At 47.3% G+C, this 26,313-nt stretch overlaps 1 protein-coding gene across 5 annotated transcripts in view; it reads left to right on the top strand.

The window, feature by feature from the left end:
- KMT2A (lysine methyltransferase 2A) overlaps positions 1–26,313 on the top strand; it is a 2,049,111-nt gene that overhangs the window by 1,758,326 nt on the left and 264,472 nt on the right. For all 5 annotated transcript variants that reach the window (XM_069614436.1, XM_069614434.1, XM_069614435.1 and 2 more), the window contains one exon: positions 23,248–23,318. In XM_069614436.1, the coding sequence (XP_069470537.1) occupies positions 23,248–23,318 (71 nt within the window). The remainder of the gene's footprint in view (positions 1–23,247; positions 23,319–26,313) is intronic.

Genomic DNA, 26,313 nt, shown 5'->3' with positions numbered 1-26,313 from the left:
TGTGTCCAGGGGACGCCAGCCGCTACCTGATCCTGACTATGTGGGTGGCTATTTGAGGGAGGACCACATGGGGGGAGGCGACGCTCAGGGAGATATCCTGGCATCCTCAACAGAAATCACATAGCATCCATTTCCTTTTAGGGTTGTTCCCTCCCTTCCTCGGGCCTTTATGGCCTATTGTAACAAACTCCCTCAGTCACTTGCTAAGCCTATAGCCAGTATTCCTCAACACCACAGGAAAAACAGCATGACAGAAACTGGGACAAGGAAGAAGTAAGGAGTAGTAATGATTACTCCTAAAGAAAACCAATACTAGCGGTCTAGTTGTTGGGACAATCCCATGGGTGGAAAAGGAACATGGAGTTCTCCACCAAAAGGCATATCGAGGTACCGGCGGCATCGTGGATGTCCGAACAACAGAACTGAGCAAGAAGGAAACCTGGTGTGCCGCGTTTGCATGGTAGCTCTGCCGAGGTCATGGCAGAACACTAGAAAACAAGTTGTGCTTTCTGAGTACTTGGGAAGCTGGAACATCGGATCAAAGACTGAGCGCCCAAAACGTAAGCACTGTCGGGCAAGAGAACTAAAGCCTAGACAGCTGAATTTGGGTCTGGGACCCTCCATACCAACTTGGGGAAAACCGAAAGGGAGAAACTAAAGGGACATTGTGAGTTAAGATCTGGCAGGGGAGTATACCAGATATTTTGTAAAGCAAGCTGAGTTATCTTTTTACAAAAGTACAGAACATACGCTCCATAAAGAAGTTAGATGAAAGTCCTGGCAGGAGACTATACCAGGCAATGCCAAGTGTGTGAACCAAAGTCAGTTAAAGTCCTGGCATGAGAGTACACCAGGCAAAGTCAAGTATGTATAAAGAACTACAAAAGAGGATCCCAAGGAAGACCTTGGGGATTTTGAATAGCATGTTAATGAAGAAGAAAGCCTGGCAGGGGGGTATACCAGGTGTCCTGTGAGTCTTTGAGACCCACACCCAAATTGCAGTAGCATTAAAAGGGAATCCCAAGGAACACCCATATAATTAGGATTTTGAGTTATCTTGAATGTGGAGCGAAACCTGGGGAAGGGAGTAATTTCCCCAGGAGTGGATTACGACCGCAACGGGAAGAAGTCCTCTTGAACTACAAGGAACTTGAATTATTCTTTTGTTTTGAACGTTGCATTTTCTGGAGAGAAACCTGGGGAAGAGAGTTATTCCCTGATGCCGTGAACATTGACCATTTTTAACTTTTGTACTGGATTGGAACAATTGTGCCCTTCAAGAAGCTAGAGAAACTTCCCTTAGTACCGGAGTTCGTTTTAGAGTGTGAAAGGGAGTATAGGATTTTAGACACCGGATGTACATTTAATTTGGACATCTTCACACTTAGTTTTGGTTTAGGTAGGGAAATACCTCCTAGATTAGGGGACAGTGAGGCATTTTCCAACCCTTTTTCATTTCAATAAAAGTTTATAAACAAAACTATGAGTCCTCTATGCCCGCGTCTCATTCCTGGCTGTTCACATAACACATTAAGAATGCTCTCACTCCCTTGTTTAGCATTTCTGTATATGTATTCTCTTGTAGAGATAATATATGAGCATTACAAATAGAATAGTTAAACATTGTACAGTTTCCAATATTAGCATTAAAGTTGCTGAAAAGATTCACAGCATTCCACTCTTCTATTCCAGGTGATGTTATACAGACCGACCTCTAATAACCCCTATGAAAAGGGTTAAATAAATCATTGGCTTCTCTGGTCAGTTAAAAAGCCCATCTACTAAAAGCAATATACTGCAGCTATGGATTAAAAGATTACAGGTCAATCATTTTAAATCTTCCTGCAAGGATTACTCTCACCCATGCTCTGCTTCGATGGATCAACCTATCCTGGCCAAATAAGCACAAGGGGCTTTAGAGGCTGTGCACAGTACCACAATAAACTCAATGTTTCACCAGCACAGGAAAAACTAAAAGGCTAATCTAACAAAGATACATCCTGGTGTCTCTTAATGGTGTAACCATGGAAAAGAAAAAATGGTAAATGGCGTATTAGACCCCCCCACCAAAAAAATATTGTAACAGTCAAAAAATGAGAATTTGGAGGCGTGGCCAAGATGTCGAGATAATCAGGGGTGCTTCTTAGACCTGCTCCGGCCACCAGCCCGAAAAATCACATAAAATAGACATACCCGCGGGGTCTTCTCCCCTAAATATTTTGCCACATCCCCGTGAGCAGAAGGTGAGATGCTGGCAGCATGGAGAAGCCTTCCCTGTGTCCCCCGTGGGTGCTGCATCCCACCAAAATGGTGACCATTGTAGAGACTGCTTGAAGGGAGGGAGCAGGGGGCTGACGGAAGGCTGAAAAATCTCTTCCTGAGACTGGTACCCACCATGTGAGTCACCCGATGTGCAGCAAGGAGAAGTACAGGTCTAGTGTTCGGGAGGAAGGATAGCTCAGGGGCAACACGTTTGTCTTGGGAGCAAGGCAACGCATTGCAACACAGGTTTGAATCCCGATCCTGCGCTTAGAAACCACTTGTTGATATTAAGCACGTTATAAAAGAATAATTATAATAGCGTCGCCCAACCAAGATTGAGGGATTGTACCCGGGCGCGGCTGTGAAGGAGACGGCTGGTGGTGCGTGCTGCCCCTCCTTGACCTTCTGCTTTGGCGGGTGCAGAGGGCCCAACTGTTGGAGTCCTGCCGGGGCTGTGTAGAGACCCCCTTACCACTCCCCCACCCGGCGACTGCAGGACGACTCACCCCCCTGCATCGAGAAGAGAGGAGGGGCGGCAAGCGCTCTACACAGCCCAAGAAAAGGGGTGAGTGGCAGGGCAGAGATGAATGCCGAGGGTATAGCGATGATGGCAGCACAGCGACTGGATTAGCAGCCGCAAAAGGTATATAAGCATTGTGCTAGATGCCCGCAGCGTGACCATAGGGCACCAACGTGGAAGTATTAATGAATCTATGGGCACTTGAGGGGCGATGGTGGCAGGGACCTGCCTATACCAAGCGCCAGGATTGGCTGTTAAACCTGTTGTGAACTTGTGGGCCTTGGGGCCCCCCCCTTAGAGATCAGGGGAGCAATCTTCATGCCCAAATCCACTCAGAAAATCAAGGATACAAGCATCCAAGTATTCTTAGCACCCTCATCTAAGCCTCCTAGATTGCAAGACGACCTGAATGATGGGGACTCTGCTGGAGCATGGGGTCCCCGCCGGGAATGTGACCCACTTACCTCAGACTTCCTGGTGGGCTTGTTGGAGGCACTAAAGCATGACATCACAGAATCGCTGCTCTCAGAGCTCTCGGCACTGCATAAAGAAACACTGACATCAATGGGGGGGGGGTAAGCAGGATGTAGCCTGCATAGGCAAGAGAGTAGACCACGAAAGATCTCTGTTGCCTGGAATCACAAATACTGACCATTAACGAAACTATGGCCTCAATCAAAGATGCCAATGAGTATCTCCAATCTAAATGTGATGATGTGAAGAATAGGGCCAGTAGAGACAATCTTCGCGTGTGGTTGCTGAAAGGAGGGGCCGAGGGCGATAATATGGGGGGATGCATTAAACAACTCTGTGCACTTCTGATGGTGGATCACCCTCAAACTACTGTTAAGATTGATAGTTCACACAGAATAGGCTCTGTGAGGCTTGACAAAGACCGCCCCCACAGGGTCATAGTGTTGAAGTTCCACGACTATACAGTCAAAGAGAAGATTCTGGGTGAGGCAAGGAAGGCCAATCGCATTACCTTTCGCAATTCGGTGGTCCAGGTGTACCAAGATGTCTCTCAGCCTACATTACTGAATAGGCGGATGTTGAGAACGGTGAAGGAGGAGCCAAGAAGGAGAGAGGTAGGGTATACATGGACATACCCCTTCGGTCTGCAGTTCAAACTTAAAGGCAAGCTGCATATGCCCTTCACGTTGGAGGTGGGGGCCAAGTTCTTGAATATCACAGTCCCAGATGCGGAGCTGCCTCGGAAAACCGCTCTCCGTGGAGGACTGGGGGAGCAATGTAAGGACTCATGGCATACTATCCCCTCTGGTAAAAAAGTGAGCTGACCGCTGAAGGACTATACTGAACACTTTTGAGAACTGTTGTGAGATGATTCCTGGGGTGGAGTCTTTAGAGAGGGGCAGCGAGAGGCTGAAATATTTTGCGCCTTGGAAGGATTCCATGTTTAAATGTTTACTGTCAGTTTGGCTGTTGTTTATCGAGGTTACGGGAGGTATGTCTCTTGTTGTGGGTGAGTCTTAACACATTTGGGGCTGGATGAGAGGAGTAGGAAAAAATCTTCCAGGTATTGGTATTAAGCCAAATGGAAGACACTATTGGGGAAACACAGGATACAGCTGGGGGGTAACATCAAACACGCTAGGCACGTGGAACAGGAGGAAAACATTGATGACTAAGAATTATAGTACATCCCTTTACATTTGGTTGGTAGCAGGAGATCGTGTGGGTGGAGGCGACAAGGGGATCCATCCATGATATCATGGGTCAGCTAATACTATGGCTGTCACGCTAGGAACCTTAAACGTCGGGGGTTTTAATATCCCAAATAAGCAGATCTAGCTGTTTAGAGAGTTCAGGCGACTGCATGTACACATTGTGGGGCTACAAGAAAAACATTTAATGGGTAAGGACCAGCAGTGAATGCTAAATAGGTGTTATCCCAGTCAGTATCTTTCCTCGGCACCCGGTAAAACGCCTGGAGTAGCAATCCTAATTCACAAAGACTTGGCATTTACACATGTGGTGGCAAGAAAGGACCCTGAGGGAAGGTATATTATAGTCACGGGGGATAACCTGGGATCTCCGGGTCAAACAAATCATACTGGGCTCCTTTTATGCTCCCAATACCGCACAGGAAGCATTTATGCTTCACATGTTGGGTTTTTTGGGCTCACTGCGAGGGGGGATAGTTACATTTTAGGAGACATGAATTTAGTTAAAGATGGTGAAAGGGGTAGATCCATGATAAACACATACTCAGTTCTAGGTTCAGCCTCACATAAGCTAAAGATGTCGCTCACAGATCTTAACTTGGTTGAGGTCTGGCTCGCACAACACCGACAGACAAGGTCTTTACTTATACCTCCAAGGTACACAAATCAGCTTCTCGGATTGATTATATTTTTGCCCTTCCAGGGTCTATGCATCAGGTGGTAGCTATAGAGCCAGAGACCCTATCGGACCACAACATGGTACCTGTGACATACAGGGAACTGGACAGAGCGCTGCAGAATAAAGCAAAACTGCATTCCCCCGGTGGTGCTGAGGGATGAGATTTCTTTAAGGGATCTCAAGCAAAGCCTCTGGGATTATTTGGCGATTAATCATGTAGCAGACACCTCAGTGAGTACCCACTAGGACACCTTGAAGTTGGTAGCCAGGAGCAGCATTATTGGAAGTGCAGCTGCCTTGAAACGCATCAGAGGTCAAGCGGAATCACAGCTCCTAGAAGAGGTTAAGGAAGGGGGGAAAGCATATAATGATGCAACTTCTTGACATAACTATAGACATCTCACTACAGCAAAGAGTCAGCTGAAGCAGCTATGCACCTAGAGGACAGAGTGTACCCTCGTTAGATTAAAAAGACAGTACTAAGATCAGGGTAATGCCCCAAGCAAATTACTGGCACGATTATTGAGGCAGCGATAGAGCCAATCCTTCATTCACACTATAATAGATAATCGGGGCTGAGAATTGGGAGATGAGTCCAAAAAGGAGATCTTCCAAAACATTTATGAGACCCTATATACTTCCGAAAACCCGGATCAGGGAAATCAGGCCACATATTTAGATACTATAAACCTACACAAACTGTCCCCTGCAAACAGGAAATATTTAGATTCCGGTATAGTACTCCAGGAGGTGCTTCAGGCAATAAAATCCTTAAATACAAACAAAGCATCAGGGCCTGATGGCCTCACAGCTTCCTTTTATAAATCCCTTTGTCAGCTACTAGCCATGCCGTTGGCTGGCGTCTTTAATGCCATAAGGGATGGGCGGGGGGAGGGGTTCTTCCAACATACATGAGAAAGGCCCAGGAGAACCCTCATCCCCAAACCACGGAAGGATCCTACGATGTATACCTCGTGCAGGCCCATAGCACTATTAAATTTGATTCCAAGATCTACACTAAAATACTAACTAACAGATTAGAAAGGTTTATGCCAACTTTGGTAGAGCCGGGCCAGTCAGGCTTTATATGGGGAAGAGGCTTAGGCCTAGACAGGGTAGGACCTGAGCGGGCAAAGCCCACCCAAAATCTGTAAATGCCCACTTAGCAGTGCTGTGTAGGCATTTACAGATGTTAATGTCACTTTGGTGGGCCCAACTACATAAACTTCAGGGCCCACTAATTCAACAATCCTGGCTACGCCTCTGGGCAGAAGTATATTGGATAACATTAGACGGGTCCTACTCCGGGTGGACAAATCAGCAAGGAATCCAGCCCACTCTCTGTTACTGCCCCTAGATGCAGAGAAGGCCTTTGATAGGGTGGAATGGGGGTTCCTGGAGGGTAACTTGGACATATTGAATTTTGGACCTAGGATGTGCCACATGATCCTTGCAATCTATATCAACCCACCGGCATGACTGCTGGTTAATGGGACACTCACAGACCCGTTCCGGCTGCAAAGAGGCACCAGACAGGGCTGCCCCCTATCTCCGCTCCTATTTGCCCTAGTGATTTGCAGTCTGGATACAAACCAATAAAGACATCTAGGGCATATCGTTTGGAGGCGCACAACATAAAATGAATCTTTTTGCGGACAATATAATCCTGTCCGTAACGGACCCTCATACATCACTACCTAGCATAGAGCGAGAACTACGCCATTTTGGCCAAGTATCTGGCTTCAAAGTAAATGGGAGTAAATCTGAAATTCTGCGCCTCAACATTCCGCTGTGTCTTAGATCTGACCTAGAGCGATGTTTCCCATTCTTTTGGGCACCTAGGGCAATAAGATATCTGGGGGTGAAAATACCAGCTAAGCTGGAGGATCGTTTTGCGGTTAATTACCCCCCTTTATCCCTCCCCCACCTCCCTGCTCCCCCCTTTCACACACCCACCCCACCTTTTTAGGGAAATCAGGAACGTCTTACAGAGATGGAATTCATTGAACCTGTTGTGGTTTGGTAAAAAAGCTGCAGTTAAAATCAATATCCTCCCCCGGTTTCTCTTTTTCTATCAAATGGTCCCCCTCTCCAGGCCGAAGATGGTTATTGAAAAATGGGAGTCCATGCTGGTTGACTACTAAACTATTAAAGAGCTGCTCAGGTACACCCACTGGTTGACTGGTGTAAGGGTGCAGAAGTGTGAGTCTGACACAGGGGTGGCATATTGGTTGGTATAGACTTTTATTTATAACCACAAAAGTAAAAGAAAAGCCTATCTTGCTCTACTTGCTATGCGGGATTGCCCTAACTCAACAAAAATACTAAGGGCCCGGTCACGATGTCCGTTAAGTGTCCACCGTCATGTGCCTTAACCTATTTCCGTCCCTTACGCTTTCAAACTAACTAAGGAAAAAGTGGATGTCTCACTAATCCAGAAGGAGGCCCCTCCCATTCTGGATTTAGACTCCAAGGCACAATTTTTGTGAAAGAATATTTAATTAAGTGTTCACTGTTTGAATAAGTGTAGAATTGCAATGTGTTGGAAAGCAGCCCATAGGCCCAGAGCGGAAATATGGTGGGCGGACCTCTTGAGATGGGCGGAAGTAGAAACTGCAGTATGGTTTGAAGCTGTCACCAGGGGGGGAGAGGAGGAAGTGGGCCCCTGATAGCCTGGAGGCAACTAGTGACCTCAATGGCAAACCCCCACCAGGTCAATCACGAAACAGAAGACACTGATGAATCGACAAACACTGAGATTCCTGAAAATGCTCATGCAGATGACGCTGATGAGACGGCTCGAGTTTGTGGGGAGGGAGGGAGGAGGACAGTAAATAACACTGTATAATGTGATGTTTTGATTATGAACGTCCTAGAAAGTTGCAATGTTTGGTGTGTTGTTTGTTCAAAATAATAAAAATTGTTTATAAAAAAAAGTGTTCACTGTTCGAATGTTCCGATCAACTTAAAGAAAACACAATTCCTCACTCTCCTGGGAGCAACCTCTTCCTTGGTTCTTGCTTCCACTTATAACCAAAAAAAAACACAGTTCTCCAAACCTTCTAGAGGAATCCTCTTACTCTGTGAAACAAAAATTATCTGTTCCAGTATTTTATCAGGCCTGGTTCACTTGCAGACTTCGTTCCATAGCTTTTGAGTTCCTAAGATGTTTGCTCTTTCACTGGTTATCCTATTTTGTCTTTGTATCTCTTCTCTGGGTCTCCCTGACTGTTTCTGGGCTCCAGCCAACTGTTTATACATATCTTTGCATTGATGTACGTCTTCAACCCTTCTATACTTTATTGGTGGCCTTTGCCTGTTTCCATTTGGGTCCCAGACTCTGTTCATCTGCCTCTGCGGGATCCCTGTTCCTGCTTTACTTAGTGTCCACTTGGACAGACCTGGTACACCCTCCTGCCAGGTACCATCCCACCTAGGTTTATTTTCAACATGCGTGTCAGCGTGTATGATTCTTCTGCTATCACCTTGTGCTCTTTGGGGCGGGTTTATCTGGTTTAAAAAGTTTGCATCAAGTTGTACAATTCGTCTGCTATCCCCTTGTGCCTTTCGGGATATATTTATGTGGTTTACAAAGTTTGTATCAAATGGAATGATTCCTCTATTACCCCCTTGTGCTCTTCGGGATATATTTGCAAGGCATTTCAGTGTATTCAACTCCCTCAGTGCCCCAACAACCAGTCCGACCCTTTCCCTACCTTTGGGAAGTCTTGGGGCAGTCTGCGGTCTCTTCGGGTGGTGGAGCAGAGCTTGGCTGTTGCTGCCGCGCTCGGCATTCTATACCTTGCGACTCCGCAGCTCCCGCCTGCCCCTCACGTCTCAACTTCTTGCGTCTTCGTTCCCGGTCTGCATTCGCCAGTCTGGCTTCCTCTCTCTGTGCCACCAGGCAGGTCCACCTCGCGGGGACCTCTCAGATAGTCACGCCACTCTGCATCCCGGTTTCCAGCCTTCAGATCACCTGCCACGAACAAGCGTCTTGTTCCTTGCTCCTCCAGACCTGGCTAGACAGATCATAGAGTACTTCTTTCCTTTTTATGATTGAGCCTGCCTCTTGACAACTGTACTGCGTGTGTTGGTTCTGCGGTGGGCTTTTTCCTCCTTGTTCTCTCGTCTCAGTGGTATTTAAGTTTGGGTAAGTCTCCTCTTCCCAGTATTGTCAATGAGATGTTCTACTCTACTATAACATATAGAGGTATGTGGGACCAGTAGAGTGGGGGTTGCAAAGGGGTAAGTGAATACTGCATTCTCCCTGGGCCATCATCAGTGGTCCCATGAAGGATTTCCCTCCCCATGAGATCCACCCGCTGATTATTACTGATAGCGGACTATCAGGTAGCGGCCTCACCTCCCTGGCCTCATGGGACGGGCATCCCCCGTGGAAGCAGTGATGATAACCTGGGATTCGTCACACTGGGTACAAAGGGATACAAATAAAATATGGGTGGCAATGGAACAAGCAGTGGCAGGTCGGCATATCTGGTCACAGCCTTGGGTGCCCTGGTCCATGAGAGTGCAGAGTCTCTATCTCAACCTGATGAACGTAAGCCTCCTTAGAAATATGGGATGGGTTAGCCAGGCTAAAGGGCACTATCACGTACCCTTCTCCATTCAGGCTGCTAGTAAACAATAGCGACTTCACCCCTGGGAGCAATGATGAGGGTTTCGTGGGTTGAATGGCAAAGCGGCTGAGCAAAATGGACAATCTATTTCTCTATGGGAAAATTAGTCCAATCGAGGAGTGTAAATCAAACTTAGGCCTTGAAGAGAAAGACAGGTTCTGGTATTTGCAGGTCAGACATTGGGTGCTCCTTCCCTCTAATGTAGAAGCAGCAACCAAGGCACTGGTACCATTGGAATCCATCTTCCTATTAGCAGCGGATTCAAAAGGATTAATATCTAAGCTCTACAAAGCGATTAATGCACTTTCTACACCAGAGCGCAGGTCATATTGCTTGTGCTGGGAGAGAGAGTGCTCAATATTGGTGCCGGAGACTTGGGAAGAGATATATAAATCCTAAGGCACCTTCTTTTGCTCCCACCTTGCAGAAACACATGAAAAGATACTTGTGCAGCGGTACAGGACACCAGCTAGGCTACACGCATGCAACCCAATGATTTGCAGACATGTGGCCAAGCTGGAAGACTTGCATGTCCTATGGGGTTGCCTCGCAGTACAGAACTTTTGGCTTTAAATCAGATCCAAGCTAAAAACCGATATTAGAGGTGGGTTATCCCACATGATCCCATTGTATGTATATTGGGTCGTCAAAGCCCTATTGCACTGGCTCAGCAGTGTGAATGAGAGACAGAACAGTATATCTGGGGCCCTCTCACTTACCAAAATTGTTCAGAATTTGAAGCCAAAACTTGATGCTTAACCTTAAAGCCCAGCTGGAAGAAGAAGGTTTTGCTGCTGCTCGCCGTCGCGGAAATCCAAAAGCTGTCGTGCCTGTCAAGAACTGATCCAAGAGAGGATCTGGCTAGGAGACCTCTTCCCAAGCTACGAGGGAACATTGTGCCAAAGCTAATCATCACCAAGGCACCCTGGAAGTCAGTCCCGAAAGGCTGCCAACCAGAGACGGGGTCCGCCGAGGAATCCTGAAGTGAAGCACCCAGACATCCAAGCCCATCATCATCGACCAGGGTCCGGAGGGTCACTGTGACCACTGGAAGCCCGTCGAGTCATGTTGCCCAGAAGCCGGGACAGCTTGACTTCGTGCTGCCGATGACCGGAGCCGCAACGCACCACCTTTGCCTAAGACATTTAAAACAAAGGACTCCCTTGCCATCACCGCCGACGGCTGTATCCCGCTGAAGAAAGTCGAGGTCGTTGACGAACCGAGGAGAATCCGATGGTGGGTTTCCGGACACCCGAAGTCTACCAAGACCAGTGAAAATCCAAGAGCTAGCCGTGGTAGAGTCCCTATCGTCGATGCTGATGCCCGCTGCTGGACCTACGTTCTTCATCGAGTCACCTTTGCGGTAACTAACTCTTGTCCTCCACCGCACACAGGGCCATTTTAAGCATTTTTGGGGCCTTGGGCATGGACATCTTTGGGGCCCCCTCCACCAAACCAAATTAATGAAGTGATCAAGAATATCTGGTGGCACCCCCTACCCCCCCCCCCCACCCCCCCTGTGATCATAACTATAGGTTGATATGCTGCCTCACAGCATTTTAAGCCCCTTTACCCTCTTTATTCTTGCTCTAATCAGAATGATAAACGAGTAGCATTTGAAGGCCAACATGAGCAATCTACGCAGAGGTTACTTCTGTTCTAGTATAGAAACATGATACTTTTTATCATTAGCATCCAGGAAGGTATGCAGCCTGTAGTATTAACGCAGGACTGTATGTAAAAGGTACATGTAACCCAGAATAGGCAGAGAACTCACATTAGCTGCCTCAGAGAATGCAAAAGTGTTCAATCATGGATAGAGGAGACCAATTGTAAGGAAGTAGAAATCTACACGTAGCATAGCATGGATAGTGAATGCAGATTAGAAGCCACTAGGAAGGTGTCTGTATCCAGACAGATTGAGATTAGAAGTGGGACATGGTTTTCAAGTAGTGTTGCCATTACAGATCAAGGGAACAAGTGCCGGTGGTGTGCAATAAATCAATGCTCACTATTATAGTGGAACAACACTGTAGCCAGTGAAACAATGAGTGAGGCATTTATGAAGATCATACCCTGAGAAGGAAATCACTCTGAATGGCTGACAATTTTGAAAGGTTTAAGGACTGGCAATTCTAAGAGGTTAGCCAATAAAAGATGAAATGAGATACCCAGGGTCACAAATTGATTAAGGGGTGAAGCTGGGATTTGTGGCAACTATGCAATTTCTACATCTGAACACTTACTTTTCCAGCTATTACCATGCACTAAAACAATCTAATTTTATAAAACTGACTTGCAAAGTACACAAATCACATTTCCAAACCTGACCATTCATCAAGAAGTATATAAGTACCAGCATACCAATCGATGTGATTTAACAGATTTAATTTAGGTATGTCTTTAGTACTTTTAAGCTTTAAATGCTTCCAAAACAATGGCGTGTGAAATTGTCATTCATAAACGTGCAGAAAAACCTTTGACTTTTATACAAAAAGCAAAATGTTTTTTGTGTCAAACGAGCAGACCTTAAAATATGCTTGCCCAAGGTCTACAACATCTGGTCCGCTCTCTCCTGTCTACCACCCCTCCAACTCAAATGGCCTACATAAGAAGACATATCAAGTAATGAGCTAAACGATGCCACTAGCATGCAAGAAGGCAAACCTGTTACGCTCACCTGACTCCCACGGAGGCGCTGGCCTGGTTTGCGCTGCTGTGACCTCTTCTAAGGTGATGCGCAGGGTTCGGAAGACGGACTGGACTGGACCGGGCCCCCAAATCTGGCTTGTCTGGATCGCAGAAGTATCCTTCTGTAGGCGAAAATAGGGTATTAACTGTCTGCGGGGTAATGCAATCGGCCTCCCACTTTCCCCTCTCACCCTCCTTGAAACCCTTCTGTGATTTCTCGTAGCATCTCACCTTAGGGTCTGGAAGGACGAGCTCTCCATCCTGCTTTTGGTGCAGGGGCGCGTTGGTATCCAGTTACTTCACTGGATTTTTCGAATTGGTGAGAACCAAACTTGCTTGGCTTCCAGGTAAGTTTTTTGATAAGAGGTTCCCCTTGTGTCCATGCATTAATGTACTAATGCTAGTGTCTTTTTCCCCATGGGGGCCGGGGTACGGAATGCCGGGGAACAGGCATCGACCCGAGATGAGAGGTGAAATCCTTGTAGAAATCAGGTAAGTCTTTAATGAGCGTTTTTTGGTAATGTCTTTTCATTCGCTCATTAACGCTGATGTCTCTTTTTCCCCTTAGGGGCCGGGGTCCGGAAATGCCAGGATGCGGCGCCAACCCGAAATGAAGATGGAAGGAATCAACAGGTAAGTCTTAACATGGAGATTTAGCTTTCCTTATTCCCTTCTCTCTCTCACCTTTTGTTCTGGTCTTTTTCTCCCTAGGCGCTGGGGCGTGACTGCGAATCCGGATGATCGCTGCTGAACATGGAGGCGCCCTGTAAAGGTGAGTGGAATGCGGCGCTGCAGCGATCGATGCGATGAGCTTTTAAATTAAAGTCTTCCTTTTCAGGATTGTCGGCGAGATGTCTCCGGGATGCGGATTTAGCAGGTAAGGACTTTTCCTTCTTCTGTTCTCTTCTTCTCTTGTTCTCTTCTTCTCTTCCTTTGCAGGTGATCCAGGATGCTGGCAGGCGTGGCAGAAATCAGGGTGCAGGAGCAGACACGGTGAGCGTCCAGCTGCTAGGTGCAGAACAACGCGAAGCATGTGTGGCTGTTCGGGTGGGGTTTAAATAGCCTTGGAAGAAGTTCCAGGTATGTATCCTTCCTCCAATCAGGTATGTATTCTTCCCCGACCACGCCCGGATGGTAAATTATTCCCACAGGTAAAGTAGTTCCTTTCAGGCCTCAAGGAGGCCGGGATCCTGCAGCATGGTCTGCATCAGGTAAGTGCACCCAAGCATTCCCATAATGAGCCTGGCGCCTATCACGCCAGGACTGATGTCTTTTATGAGCCTGGCGCCATAGGCGCCAGGACACTGTCCAAAGGGCCCCTATATGGGGTTGCTGGGTCCTTCCTTCGGGACTGGATGTCCGCTTTCGGGGACGCCAGGCTTGAACCGGCTCCCCGGGAGCGGGCATCATGACAAAACCTCACAGAAGACAGCACAGTAATGCAAGAGAGATTATATGGTTTGACCAGGATCACTGTATCATCTGCTGGCAAAGCCAGGATACAAGCATGAACACTTTGGTTCCACAGTCTTGAATTTGGATACTTATTCACCTCTTGGACTAATAGTTTATGCTCATCTTTTGAGGGGATTGCCTAGGTTTTAGAATGCCCCATCTGAACAAACCAATTTCTAGACCTACCGTACGAATGACATGTTAGTTTTTATAGCAACCTCTGTCTGGTGTAGGAAAATTGCTGATAATAGCACCTATTATGCTGCAAAACCAAGTACATATGCAGGTATGTTTATAAACTTCAGACATAGAAAATGTTCAGCCAGCCTTGCTCGAATGTGCTCTTCGAGGGGATTGGGTCCTCAGACGTATTCCATATCTCTGACAGTAATCACCACAGCTGTGCTGCTTCGGAAAATCTTCAGCGTCTGCGTCCTGCGTCGATGACGTTGATACGCCGCCCTCGAGGACCTCCTCCGACGGCCGACGTCACTGGATGTTATAAGTAGGACGCACGACACCCGTAGCCTCAGTTCCGTTTTTTCCGCGAGCGTGTTCGCTTCGGAATCTCAGCACGCCTCGACTCTTTGGAGTTTCTGTTTCTCGGTTCTTCGAACCTGTTTGGTGTTTGTGAAGTTCTTTCTTCGTGAAGATGTCTTCCTCGTCTTCCACACCGCGTCCGGGCTTTAAGAAGTGCGGTGGGTCCAAGATGTCGGTTACGGACTCGCATGACGCCTGCCTCTGGTGCCTCAGGGAGGCCCATGACACGGATGACTGTGTCGACTGCCAGTCGCTCACGTCCAAAGTCATGCGGGAGCGCAAGAAGAAGTTATCGGTAGGTAAGGTGTCCAAGCCCCGGAAGTCGAGGTCTGCAGGGCTTTCAACGGACTACTCGAGAGGCGACTCTCTGCGTTGTCGTCGGAAGTCCAGTGGGTCTCGATCCCGGAGTCGGTCTCGCAACTCCTCTGCCTCTTTGAGGCACTCCCGGAAGCGCTGTCATCGGTCGCCTTCCCCGTCCTCATCCGAGGACTCCGCCCGTCGGCGAGTCGCTTACCCCACCAAGCATGCGACACCGGCGGAATGGGCTTCCTTCGGGAAGAAAATGTTGGCGATTCTCGAATCGCAGGGCACTGGTCCGTCCGCGCCTCCAAGTGGGGTCGGTCGTGATCAGCCGAGAGACGCTGCTCTCACGCCTTCGGGCTCGGGTTGTCGTCACGATTCGCGGGAGAGGTCCCGCTCGGACAAGGGGAATCGTTCTCTTCATGCCCGGTCCAGGTCCTGGTCCTCGACGCGCTCGAGACTGTGTGATCCTGTGGTGTCTTCACGGAAGACGTTGACGCCGGTGGCGCCGAGGTCGTCGACGCACTCTTTCGAGGGCTTGCCTTCGAAGAAGTCGTCGACGCCATCAGCGTCCCGGCTGTCGAGGGACACGCTCAGGGCCCCGGCCTCGAGGACTGTGTTGGCGCAGTCGATGCTGTCGACGCTGCGCTCGGCGTCAACGCCAATTCACTCGACGCCCTCGACACCTTTCGAGGCTGTGTCGATGGGGGTACCCCGTGGCTCGGGGGAACCACCTAGAAAGGCTCTGGCCAAGGTCAAGCATGGCTTTGGTTCAAGTTCTGTGCCTTCATACCGCCATCTGGAGTTCATTTCAGAGGTGGATGAGGGCTCTGATGATGGCATGGTGCCTGACACGGTGCCAAGCGAGATTCTCTCGGGCCATAGCCAGTTTGAGGACTTGAGGCAGTACCTGCATGATGCTAGTGGGCTGAACAACTCTCCGGAGGTGGAGATTTGTAGGCCTGAGCCTGGCAGTCATGCCGATTTTTCGTGCCGGCGCCTTATGTCAAGGATCACCGAGTATTTCAAAAAAGGTAACTGGCGCTCCTCACCAGAAAGAACATGGCATGATAACCTGTTCTGAGATGAGTTTGCAGCACACGCTTTTTGCTCACTGTACCTTTCACAGATGGGAAATATCCACTTGCATATCAGTCTTTGTACCGCCCACATGGGCAGTCCAGCACCGAAATGCTATGGCAATTCCTCTCTGAACAAGAGTACCAAAAGCAACCCCATACACGTGTTTCAGCCTTGTTGGGCCTCATCAGTGAGGTGAAGCTTTGTCTCTCTTAAAGACAGACACAAGTGATCACAGTTCAAGCCTTGAACTGTGATCACTTGTCTGTCTTTACTGTTGCCACCATGTCCTTACAGTACCTACACAGGTGACATGCATTAGCCCGCCAGAAGCATCACAAAGACCAGGAGGAAGGCCAACTGACCAAATGGCCTAGGCAGAAGACCTTGTGGCACAGCCATGACGGACACTAGCCACAGTCATTAGCCAAACGCGGTAAGTGCGGTATGGCTCGTTAAAGAAATCTAAAAACACATGAAAAGACTTCTGCTGCCACCAGTCTACTCCTAGGCGCATTATCCAAAAAATCCTTAAGGGATGTCTAGGGCCTGGAAACGCAAGGAACCCCCTGTGCGCGGTACAGTAATGTACTTTCCACACTGAAATACAGTTGTCAAAAGTGAAAACAAAGTCATAAGACTAAGAGAAACAAAGTTTCTCAGTACTGACATCCTGAAGGACAAGTCAGTTTCCCCATAGCGATGAGCAAAAGCCCTGTGGATAGCAGCTGAAGGCTGTGCTTCACTGGTAGGAAGTCAGGACAGGAGGCTGAAACAAAAGCAAAACGTTGGGAGGCCCACAAATACAGAGGTCAAATAGTAGTAAGTGAAATTGTACATAACAATGGTTCTTGGCAAATCACTGTGATAAGGAGCAGGACTTCCCAAACCTAATTTGAACAAATTGTTGTTTAGCCTAATGATTTGCTCGTAGCACTATGTAAGGACAGGAATGACTCTGTCTCACTTTTGCTGCTAGCACGACTTTACGTCTTTTCTTCGCTACTTTGGCATATCATTCAATTTCCTTCTATGCATGCTTCCCCTTCTACCCCACACCACCGCCCAGATTTGAAACCTACATGTCGTATGATTAAGGAATATGAATGTATAAGATGTGTGTTTTTTCTTTGTTTTTGTTCATTTGCATTTTATTTGCTTTTTCTGTTTATGCCTTCAATGATAACAAACAATTTTCTGTTTTATGTTTTATTCTGTTAATACAAAACTATTTTGTACTTTTTTACATAGACTTGTGTCTTTTTTCTTACTTCAGGTATCCCATCTGTTTAGCCAATAGGACTAGATGTGATATCTACCGCAGCATTTATTGCAACAATTTTGGGTTAACAAAGGGTAGGTTACGGAATAATATTTACCCACCCGGTTTCTCAAAATACAACCCATGGCACAGCAACACTCCTCATTCTATGATCTATAAGGAGTAGGACTTGCCTGCCTCCTTATGTCCCCTCTGGATCGTTTGTGCAGCCCCTTACCTCTTCTGAGGGACTGACACCTCCCTGGGTTTAACTGGGACAGCTGAGCCTTTGCAGAGGTTCAGCGTTATCACCGCCTCAGTCTTTCTCCTGCTCCGGCAGTGCCTTTCAGGACTAGCTTGCTCCACCTTCTGCTTCCGATGCGGCCGCTTGCCAGCTTCTCTCTTGTCCTCCTTCACCCGGCGGGTTTAAAACTCCTGCATTGGGACTTCAGCGTTCCAGCCACCTCTCACAGCTGTGTCTCCACTGCCCTGGACCTCCTCCCTGTTGTCTAGTCCCTCCTTGATGTTTATTTCCTCCCCCACACTCACGCAATCTCAGTATCAATTGGCCTAGTAAGATCATTGTCTTGTCCTTCCTTTGTTCCACCCCCTCCTCCCCCCTTTGCCTCTTAGCGCATTCAAGCACTAAGACGCGCTATAAATAAAATATCATATAGTGGATGGCCAGCCTTTCCTGGCGTTAGAGTTTAAGTCTGTTCTTTCTTAGAATCCTTGGATTCTGCAGGAACAACTCGTCCCATGACTTGTATGGTCCCATCTCTTGTAGCTCTTCCTCATCCCAGTACTGTATGGCAAAAAACTAGAGTTAGCTAGCCGGTTTAATTGAGACTTCTTAACATCACTGTGAAAAACATACTTCAAGGAGAGGATATCACAAAAGTATATTTTGTTAATTTCAGATCTCATCAGTTTAGGCTTTTCAAGGGTGGAAGGGTGACGTTTCTCCTTTGGATAGGAGTTTTTATCCCCACCGGGATTTGATATATTTCTCCTCATGTGAAGTTGTGGGTATGAGACAGTTTGCCCAACCTACGTCCCTGTCCTTCCCATGAGGTCTTCCCGCATGTGCCGACTATTAGGGGGACTTTCGGTCAGTGGCCTCACCACCCTAGCCTCATGGAAAGGGGCTCCCCTTGGGGAGAAGTGAATCGTTACAGAGGTAAACACTTCTACAAGTTACAGACGGTTATATTTAGGCAATGTACCGCTTTAGGGACGGTGTATGTGACACTTGTGGAAAGTCAATAAAATATTTCTTTATAATAAAAATAGAATTTGCAAAATTGGCAAAGTGGCAAGTTTTAGCCCAATGAGCAGTTTACTGTAGCAGGGTGTAGGCATCAGAAAGCTGTTTGATTTTTGTGTTCAAAGCAGTTCTGCTCTAATTTAATTTTGCCTACAAATTCTTGAAGCAAGTATTACAAATCAGAATTTGGAAGAATTGGCAAATTGCCAACTTTAAGGCTTATACAGCCTTGGCCTAGTCATTCTATTTTCTGCTTGCTCCCTTACCCAGGAAGTCAAATTCTTGTTGGTCAGCTGTCACCCTCCAGGCTTGTCCTCTCGGGATACAGTGATATGACCTCTGGTGTCCTTTCAGAAACCCATCCTGGCTGTCTAAAACAGCTGATTTGTAAAGTATTAGTCTCTTCCTTTCTACTTAGTTTGTCCCATCCCTGTTTCCCTGTTAGCCAACGCAGCGCATCTAACATTGAAATGATAGCAAAGTTACGCGTCGGCTGCAATGTTTAACTTTTTGTCTTTGAACAAGGAAGTGCAAGACCAGTGTTTCTCATTAACAACTGAATTTACCAAAGAGAGCGGAATGACAGTATTTTCCATAACAAAAATCTTTTCCGTCTGTGTCAGTTTATCTCAATAAAGTATTTTTGGCAGTTTAATTTTGATTTACATTAACATTGACGTCTTTGGATGCAGATATGTGCAAACTCCTATCACAATTACAGGCCATCAGCATCTGCTTCCTTAGACTACCAGTGCTTGAGCTAGCAATTTTCTTGTTCTTGACATCACATTTCAATATGGCAAATGACCTAGTTTTTAATTTAATGGCTTTTTTTAAAGTAAGAATCATTTAAACTGACCCTTCCACAATCTGCAAAGCTGTGCTTTGTGTGGAGATGTAAGTATGTTTCTATTAGTGTGCAATGAAGCCTTTCCAAAATACCCTTTCATGTTTAATAAATTGTTATTTCTTGGTTTGGAATCGCTGCGCTCTCCATTCTGTATCTACATAATAAAGCGACAGAGGCGGCAGATAAATGACAATGCACGCTCATTTTAAGAGTACAACTAATTATTTTGACAAATGGTTCATTAAAAAAAGTACAAGTTAAAAATAAGGTCCTCGCATGCTTCTTAATTTTCTGTACTTTCCTCACGGAAGATAAAACATTTAATTTGACTTCACACCGCTTTTGTGGCTAGCAGTGAAAACAGGTTGACCATATCATGCAATCTGAATGGTTCAAATAATGTTTTCTATAGTTCCAATTTTGCTTGAATAGAGAATGTGTCAAAACCAATGTGAATGCACATTTGTGAAATGCATCCCTTTCAAATTCAACAATGTTCACTGTGACCTTTTATCGGATGTGGCATTTTGCAGCTTTCAAGAATATGCTCATGGTTAGTGTTCAAGCCTGTTTTGATATGGATGTATTGAAGACTAGAACTACAAAGACACCCATTGCCTATCCTACCGTGGTCCACTTGAGAAGAGAAGCTTGTAGTCCTATTGTTAGGAGGGTTTTTCAAAGTCTCTATCTGGGATAGGACTTGGAAAAGCCAACCTAGGGTTAGCAAGGTTTCTTACAACCCCAGATGAGCAAAGCCACTCGGTGTAGTAGCATGACCAAGGAGGAAGAAGGGGGCACTGTTGTGTAGTACAATTAACAGAAAAGGTAAGTAAAAGACCCACACAGCTAAGTAATCAAATAACACAATTTTATTATAATACTACACTAAGGTACACTTTAACTATCATAAGGTAAGTACAAATGCTTTAATACATATATACAACTCACAGTTGGTCCACCCATATGTGTTACACACTACTTTTAAAGTGCTTTAGCCTAGAACATAGACAGTTAATGCAAACTTTCAGAGTAGAGAGCAAGTAATGTTCTCACAGGAAGGCCCAATAGCATATAATAAACTTTAGAAGTCTAGCCCTAGTCTCTCACAAGTCTCTGAAGATCTTTCATTTGTCCGAAAAGGTTCTGAAGGATGGAGGTGAGTAGTCGGGAGGAGGACGCACTCGGTTCAGGCAGGTACAGTACAAAGTTTAGTCAATGCAGGCCATAGAAATCAATGAGAGATGGGGAATTAAGAATCGTTAAGTCCAGTTTCGGTTTTGCAGAGGAGCAACTACCACCCCTGGGAGTCTTGAGGAGGACCCACAGAAGTACTGACCCGAACAGCACCGCCCTCGGTCAACCCCGGATAGCGCTAAGGTGAGCAGTTCTTTCTGCCCAATGCAAACCCTATGGGGAGCAGGGCAGGTCAATCAATACAAGCAATCTTAGCCCCCGAACTCCCTGAAAGTTAGGAACAGGCCCAGACAATAGCAAATCGCTGGAAGAAGTAAGGCTCACCGTTGAAGCCATCAGGCTGGGTTGTCTGGTCGCGGATTCAAGGTCTGTAACCCCTGGTTGTCTCTAGAGGCCTCTAGTGGCCTCAGACGGTAGGCAGGATACCTGGATTCGGTTCCACAACGAAGAGGGAACCCTTGAAGAGATCTTGGCAGATGTACTCTTTGCATTGTCCCCAGATAGGGTCAGGGGACACTCTGCAACTCAGCAGCCGAACTCTGGTTGTCCTGCAGGCACTTCTCCTGGTGGAATGTAACACAGCAGATTTCTAGAGTCCATGCAGACCCTCAAGGATGTCCACGCCGAGTTTCTGCTGTTTGGGCAACCAGAAGTCCATGCAACGGAAGCTGGGTAGATTTGGGGCCTGCAGGACTAGTGCAGCGGTGCACGCTCCAGTGGCAGAAAACTGGTGTCCAACCTCAAGCAGGACATGTGACTGGTTGGGCCCACCAGTCTTACGGAGGAAGGCACCTCACAGAGGTCTTCCCTATTGACCAGAATGTTGAGGTGCACAACGCGGTGGTCTCTACTGGTTTCGTACTGGTCACTGGTGGAGTCCTCTGGCATCCCTCGGTCGTCTTCTTCAGATATCTTCTGGCCCAGTGGTTGACTTGTGTTCCTGGGTCCAGCTCGTGTCCTCATATCCAATACATGGGTTGGGGGTGACCCCAGCCCTCCAATAGGGACACAAGCAACATTCAAACATAAGGTGGCTGTCTAATTGGGGACTGCCAGCCTTCCAGAATCTTCCCCAGCAATAGACAGTCACCTGGAGTGATGTGTATTTGGGTCTGCTTGACCCCACCCACACACACACAAAAGGGTACCTTTGCGGGCTTTCTGCAAGAAACCCGCAAAGGTGCATGAAAGGAAAGGGCCCTCCCCATGTGTGAAGGAAGAAGGACGGTCAATAAAAGACAGAACATCTTGAAACAGCAGCTTTGATCAATGCATTCGCAAAAAAAGACTGAAAAGTAACAACTGTCACCAGCCTGTTCAGGGGATGCCTGGAAAGTAACAGTTTTGTCACTTCCAACAAAGTTAAGGAGTCTCGCTCATATCCCGTCAATCTCGTTTTGTCTGTATCTAATTGCGCGCGCCCCCGATGCCTGCGGGCTTTCAGCACAATATAAATGAAATAAAAAAATAAGGGGATTCAAAGTGTCCCCACAGCAGTCCATTCAAGATGGCCTGTGCTGCAAAGGGTAACAAATACCAGTCACAAAAAGGAGGTGACTACTCCTGCACTGTGGAGCCTGGGCGCACCCCAGCAAACCCAAAACTATATTGTAATAGGGACCCTAGTGGTCCCTGGAAGCATACCACCTATATTTGGGGTGCTGCCACAGGAAAGCATGAGGCTCAGAAAGATGAGGGGGGGAATCTCCCCTTCACTGGGTCCCTTAAAGAAGGGTCCAGACCGTTCAGTGAACCCAAACCCAAAGTACATGCAGGAGCTGGGTGCGACAAAAAGGTCTTGCTCTCCTCTGAAGTCAGAAAAATATATCAGAGAGTCTAGCATATTACTAGGATGCTGACACGGAAGGGAAAGATTTAAAAACGAAACCTCTCCCCGACACCTATAAAAAACACACTGATGAATGGACCACTTCTCCTACCTCTATCTCAATAGTAGCATAAGGTTCCCCTACTTTGTGATAGTGGCCAAACAGCATTATCACTAAGTGTGTCACTGCCTCTCTGCTTGCCTGTCAAATCTGCATTGAGTGGTAGTACAAGGACACTGGACTCAGGCACAGAGCACTCCAAATGTTAATGCCAAAGGAAAAATGTTGGTGTTTTTCAGCTTATAAAATTGAAATCTTTATTTCGATAATGTCCAGGCAGCACATCATACTCGTGGAGCACAGTGTCAACATTAACAGGCATATTTTGCTTCATGAGAGCTATGCAAAGCCTTTCAATACGATTGAAGCCTATAAAGAAAATGTGCACAATACACTAATGAGCAGTTCAATTGGGCTTTCAAAATGTATTATTCCCTAGGGCTTTCGAGCAAGAATATTAGTAACATTGTAAGTTTATTTGATCTAAAAGGTTATGTAATAATTTTGGTATCTGGCGGTCATCTGAACCAGGCTTGAAAAACAATGTATTGTAATACCTTTGATATATTTGGCATAGAGTCTACATCATTTCCATAGTTTGTTTCAGTACACCACAAATCATCACATAGGATCTCTGATCGACATCTGTTTACAACATGTATATCTTCACAATATTATATCTATAATCTTCACCTTAATGCCATAATCTGATCCTCTTTTCCTTCAGACCATACCAATGCTACATAAGGCTCTATATAAATGCAAAATAACATAACATAACATTGGAGTGGTTGGGAATATAAAATGGTTTGAGTGTTCATATTGCATCTGACATTTTAGCAGGTGTTTTGTTGATGCCTTACGGTTGTTGGGCGATTCACATTTTCAGCCCCATTACATTTTTGCCTGACCATTGTTACCTTTGATTGTTTAGGCAAATAACATTCAGTCCAGAGTCATCCTGGACACAGAAGGTGGAAAGCTCCAGCGACACAGAACATGGCGGTATGTTGATCAAATTAAGCATTAAAAAAATAGAAAATATAAATGGGTGAAATATATTTGCTCAGACATGAACAGTTTATTCTGCTTATGGCGAGACCATCATGTCTTTCAACTTTGAACTCTGTGTTGAGTCCATCATTTCTTTTAATGTTCTCTAATGACCTAGGGACTGCGGTGGGTCCAGATCCTGACCCTGGTAACAATAATACTCATTTGCTTCATCCTTCAATTACATGTGGATTGTGTGAGATTAATCCAGGTGTTTCCTCCCCTCTCCCCCAGGGGGAGCCACCCCTTTTAGAACTAGTCATGTGAGCCTGCTAATCTTAACACTCCCTGGGGACAGGGCTAATAGGATCACACTGGGAATGACCCCCTCCCGACCCCGCTTAGAGGACAGGCAATCCCTAGAGAGAAATATGTGTTATCCTCCTTTGTCTCCAGAGCCCTATACATTGTTTGGATAAATGGGTATTGAAAAATGGAATGAGATTTTAAGACCTGTCTCTAAGGGTGGTGTGGTACAAAGTATATGACAGCGCAAAAAGCCAGGAAAGAAATGACACTGAATTAAAGAGAACTCTCTATCCAGTACAGGGGAGGTAAAAGAGACAATTGTGTTGACTGAACCACTGAGCCAATGTCCCCTCTTTGAAGAAAAGACAGAACAGGGACTCTGAAGCCAAACACAGTTGCCATTGCTTTGTTTCGGTTTGTTTGCTTTCTCTATTAGTGATAGGGACAGGATTCAGGATATGCTATGGACATCCTGACAAGCACTCTTTTCACGTCTTCCTTCCCCTTAGGATGGGGCCTAGACAGTTAGGGACCGAAAGGAGTATTTTTAATAAACATACTAGTCATACAAAATTTCATCCTTTCCGTCTCCTGATTCTAACTTACCACATACTCATACGACCCATCCCATTTCCTCTTTCCTTGTGGGCGTCCTGCAACATGGGGATGGTACCAGAACCTTTGGCAGCAAAAATAATTTGCTTTCCCTTTAACTTTAGTATAGCGTATGGGGGCGCGGCCTCGAGCATAGGAACGCCCCATCAAGGCCATCCCTCTGGTGACTCACATCAGTCCCTTTTTCTGCATGGACGGTTTTGGACCTGGCAGCCATCACTGAGACTTTTTTAGCTTTTCGCTTGCTCCCTGTTTTTGTTTTTTCAATCTTATTTAACTTTTCTTAGGTGTCTCGCCTCTCCCGCGGCATTTCGGCTGCAGGAGGATTCACGAGATATGCCTCATGCGACCGCTCGTTCCCAGCCTCGGAGCCCCATGCACTCTGTCTTGAGTGTTTGAGGCCCGACCACCGCTGGGACGCATGTTCGGCTTTCAGCGCTCTTGGTTACATGGCATTGAAGAATCGGTTGGCGCGGTGGACAGAGATCTTCCTCACTTCTCCCCCGACCCACCTTAAGGACTATATCTCCAGGACCGCTCGTCAAGACAAGGTAGGCCCTCTCTTCACCACGACTCCAGAGCGCTGCGACTGCTTCCTTGGGGTTCCGGGGCAGACCTGAGGCCATCCAGGCTACCAACTCCCAAACTGAGGTCCTCCGGGGCCCTACCAGGCTGTCCTCAGAGGGGCGATGAAGTTTGTCCTTTTCTCCGACAACAAGGGGTAAGGGATCGTCCAGTGCCACCTCCAAGAGTCTGTCCTCAGCACGATCCAGCATGGCTACCGTCACAGGTGGCAAGAGCATCCAGTCTACCGCAGCTTGCTCTGAGGCCGTAAATCAGGGCGTTACAACTACCGGCCATCCGACCGAGGGCTCAGCGCCTACCAGAGTGATCTCTGAGGTCTACACTTCCGTTGCGGGTCCAAGACCCAAGGTGTATCCTCCCATGTCTGTGGCCTCTCGTGACTCAGGGCCTTTGCGCCCTCCCACCCAGTACGTGGCGCAAGGCTTCAAAATGGTGAGAGGCATGTGGCAGTACCTGCCAGGCCGGCGGCCGTCTTGGATCCAACTCCGGGCCTGCCTGCGCTCTCGCCCATTGAATGGACTCTACAGGAAGATCCCAGTCCCCTTCCTTCTGGAACGGTAGCGGATTGTACAGTACAGGCATCTGGTCTCCTCAGGGGTACATCTATCCATCGCAGCCTTACGGCTACACGCCTCGTTACTTTGACCAGGAGTGGCGACCCAGCGCTTCGTAGGGCCGGGCCCCTAGGGACCTAGTGTTTTGCGAGGTTTGCTTCTTCGAGTGATTCCTCTTTCTCACACATTCCCCTCAGATGTAGGGGCTCCTGAAGGATATAATGAAGGAGGCCCTTTTGCAGGTGGCACCTCCCTGGCCACCTCCTCTGGGTACCCCTCCCGTTCCTCCAGTGCTGCCTGTTCCAGTGTCGGTCCCTCCCCTGGTCCAGGCCCTACTGGTTGCTCAGACCCCTCCACCTCCTCCTGTACCACCAACGCCTCCCCCTCAATAGCAGTTGGACCGGTCTTCGGTTCCGGACTTAGGAGGGAACCCATCGACACTGTGTCCTAGGGCCCAGACTCCCCGCGGTCTGTGAAAAGGGGGGTTGGGGGGGACAATGAGGATGATGACGCCCTGGACGATGAACTCTCGGCATCTATTAAGGCCTTTCATGACCGCCTTCAAGGCCTGGCAGAGTTCTTGGGGGTCCCTATGCCTGAGGAAGAGCTCCCAGGAGTCGGGAGTGCTAACAAGGTCGGGGCACACAGCTCACCTGTGGGGGGCCATTTGGCTCTTTTCGCAGGACACCTGGAAGCGTCTTTTCAACTACCCGTGGATCCAATCCGTAGTCTCCACAGGCTTCAGTCTTCCTCTTCCTTTCCCTCTACCATCCTCTCCACCCCTTCGTCAGATCGGGTCCCCGGCTCTTTTACGGGAAGTCATTTCGCTCTTGGTGATGCAGGCGATCGAACCAATTCCTCTTTCAGGCAGAGGCTCTGGGTGCTGTTCAAGGATTTCTGCGGTACCAGAACAATCAGGCTGCCCTGCGGGTTGTCCTGGGCCT

This window comes from Ambystoma mexicanum, chromosome 9 (genome assembly GCF_040938575.1).
Source record: "Ambystoma mexicanum isolate Mex_15411 chromosome 9, UKY_AmexF1_1, whole genome shotgun sequence".
NCBI lineage: Eukaryota > Metazoa > Chordata > Amphibia > Caudata > Ambystomatidae > Ambystoma > Ambystoma mexicanum.
This window is presented reverse-complemented; position numbering and strand designations above follow the sequence as displayed.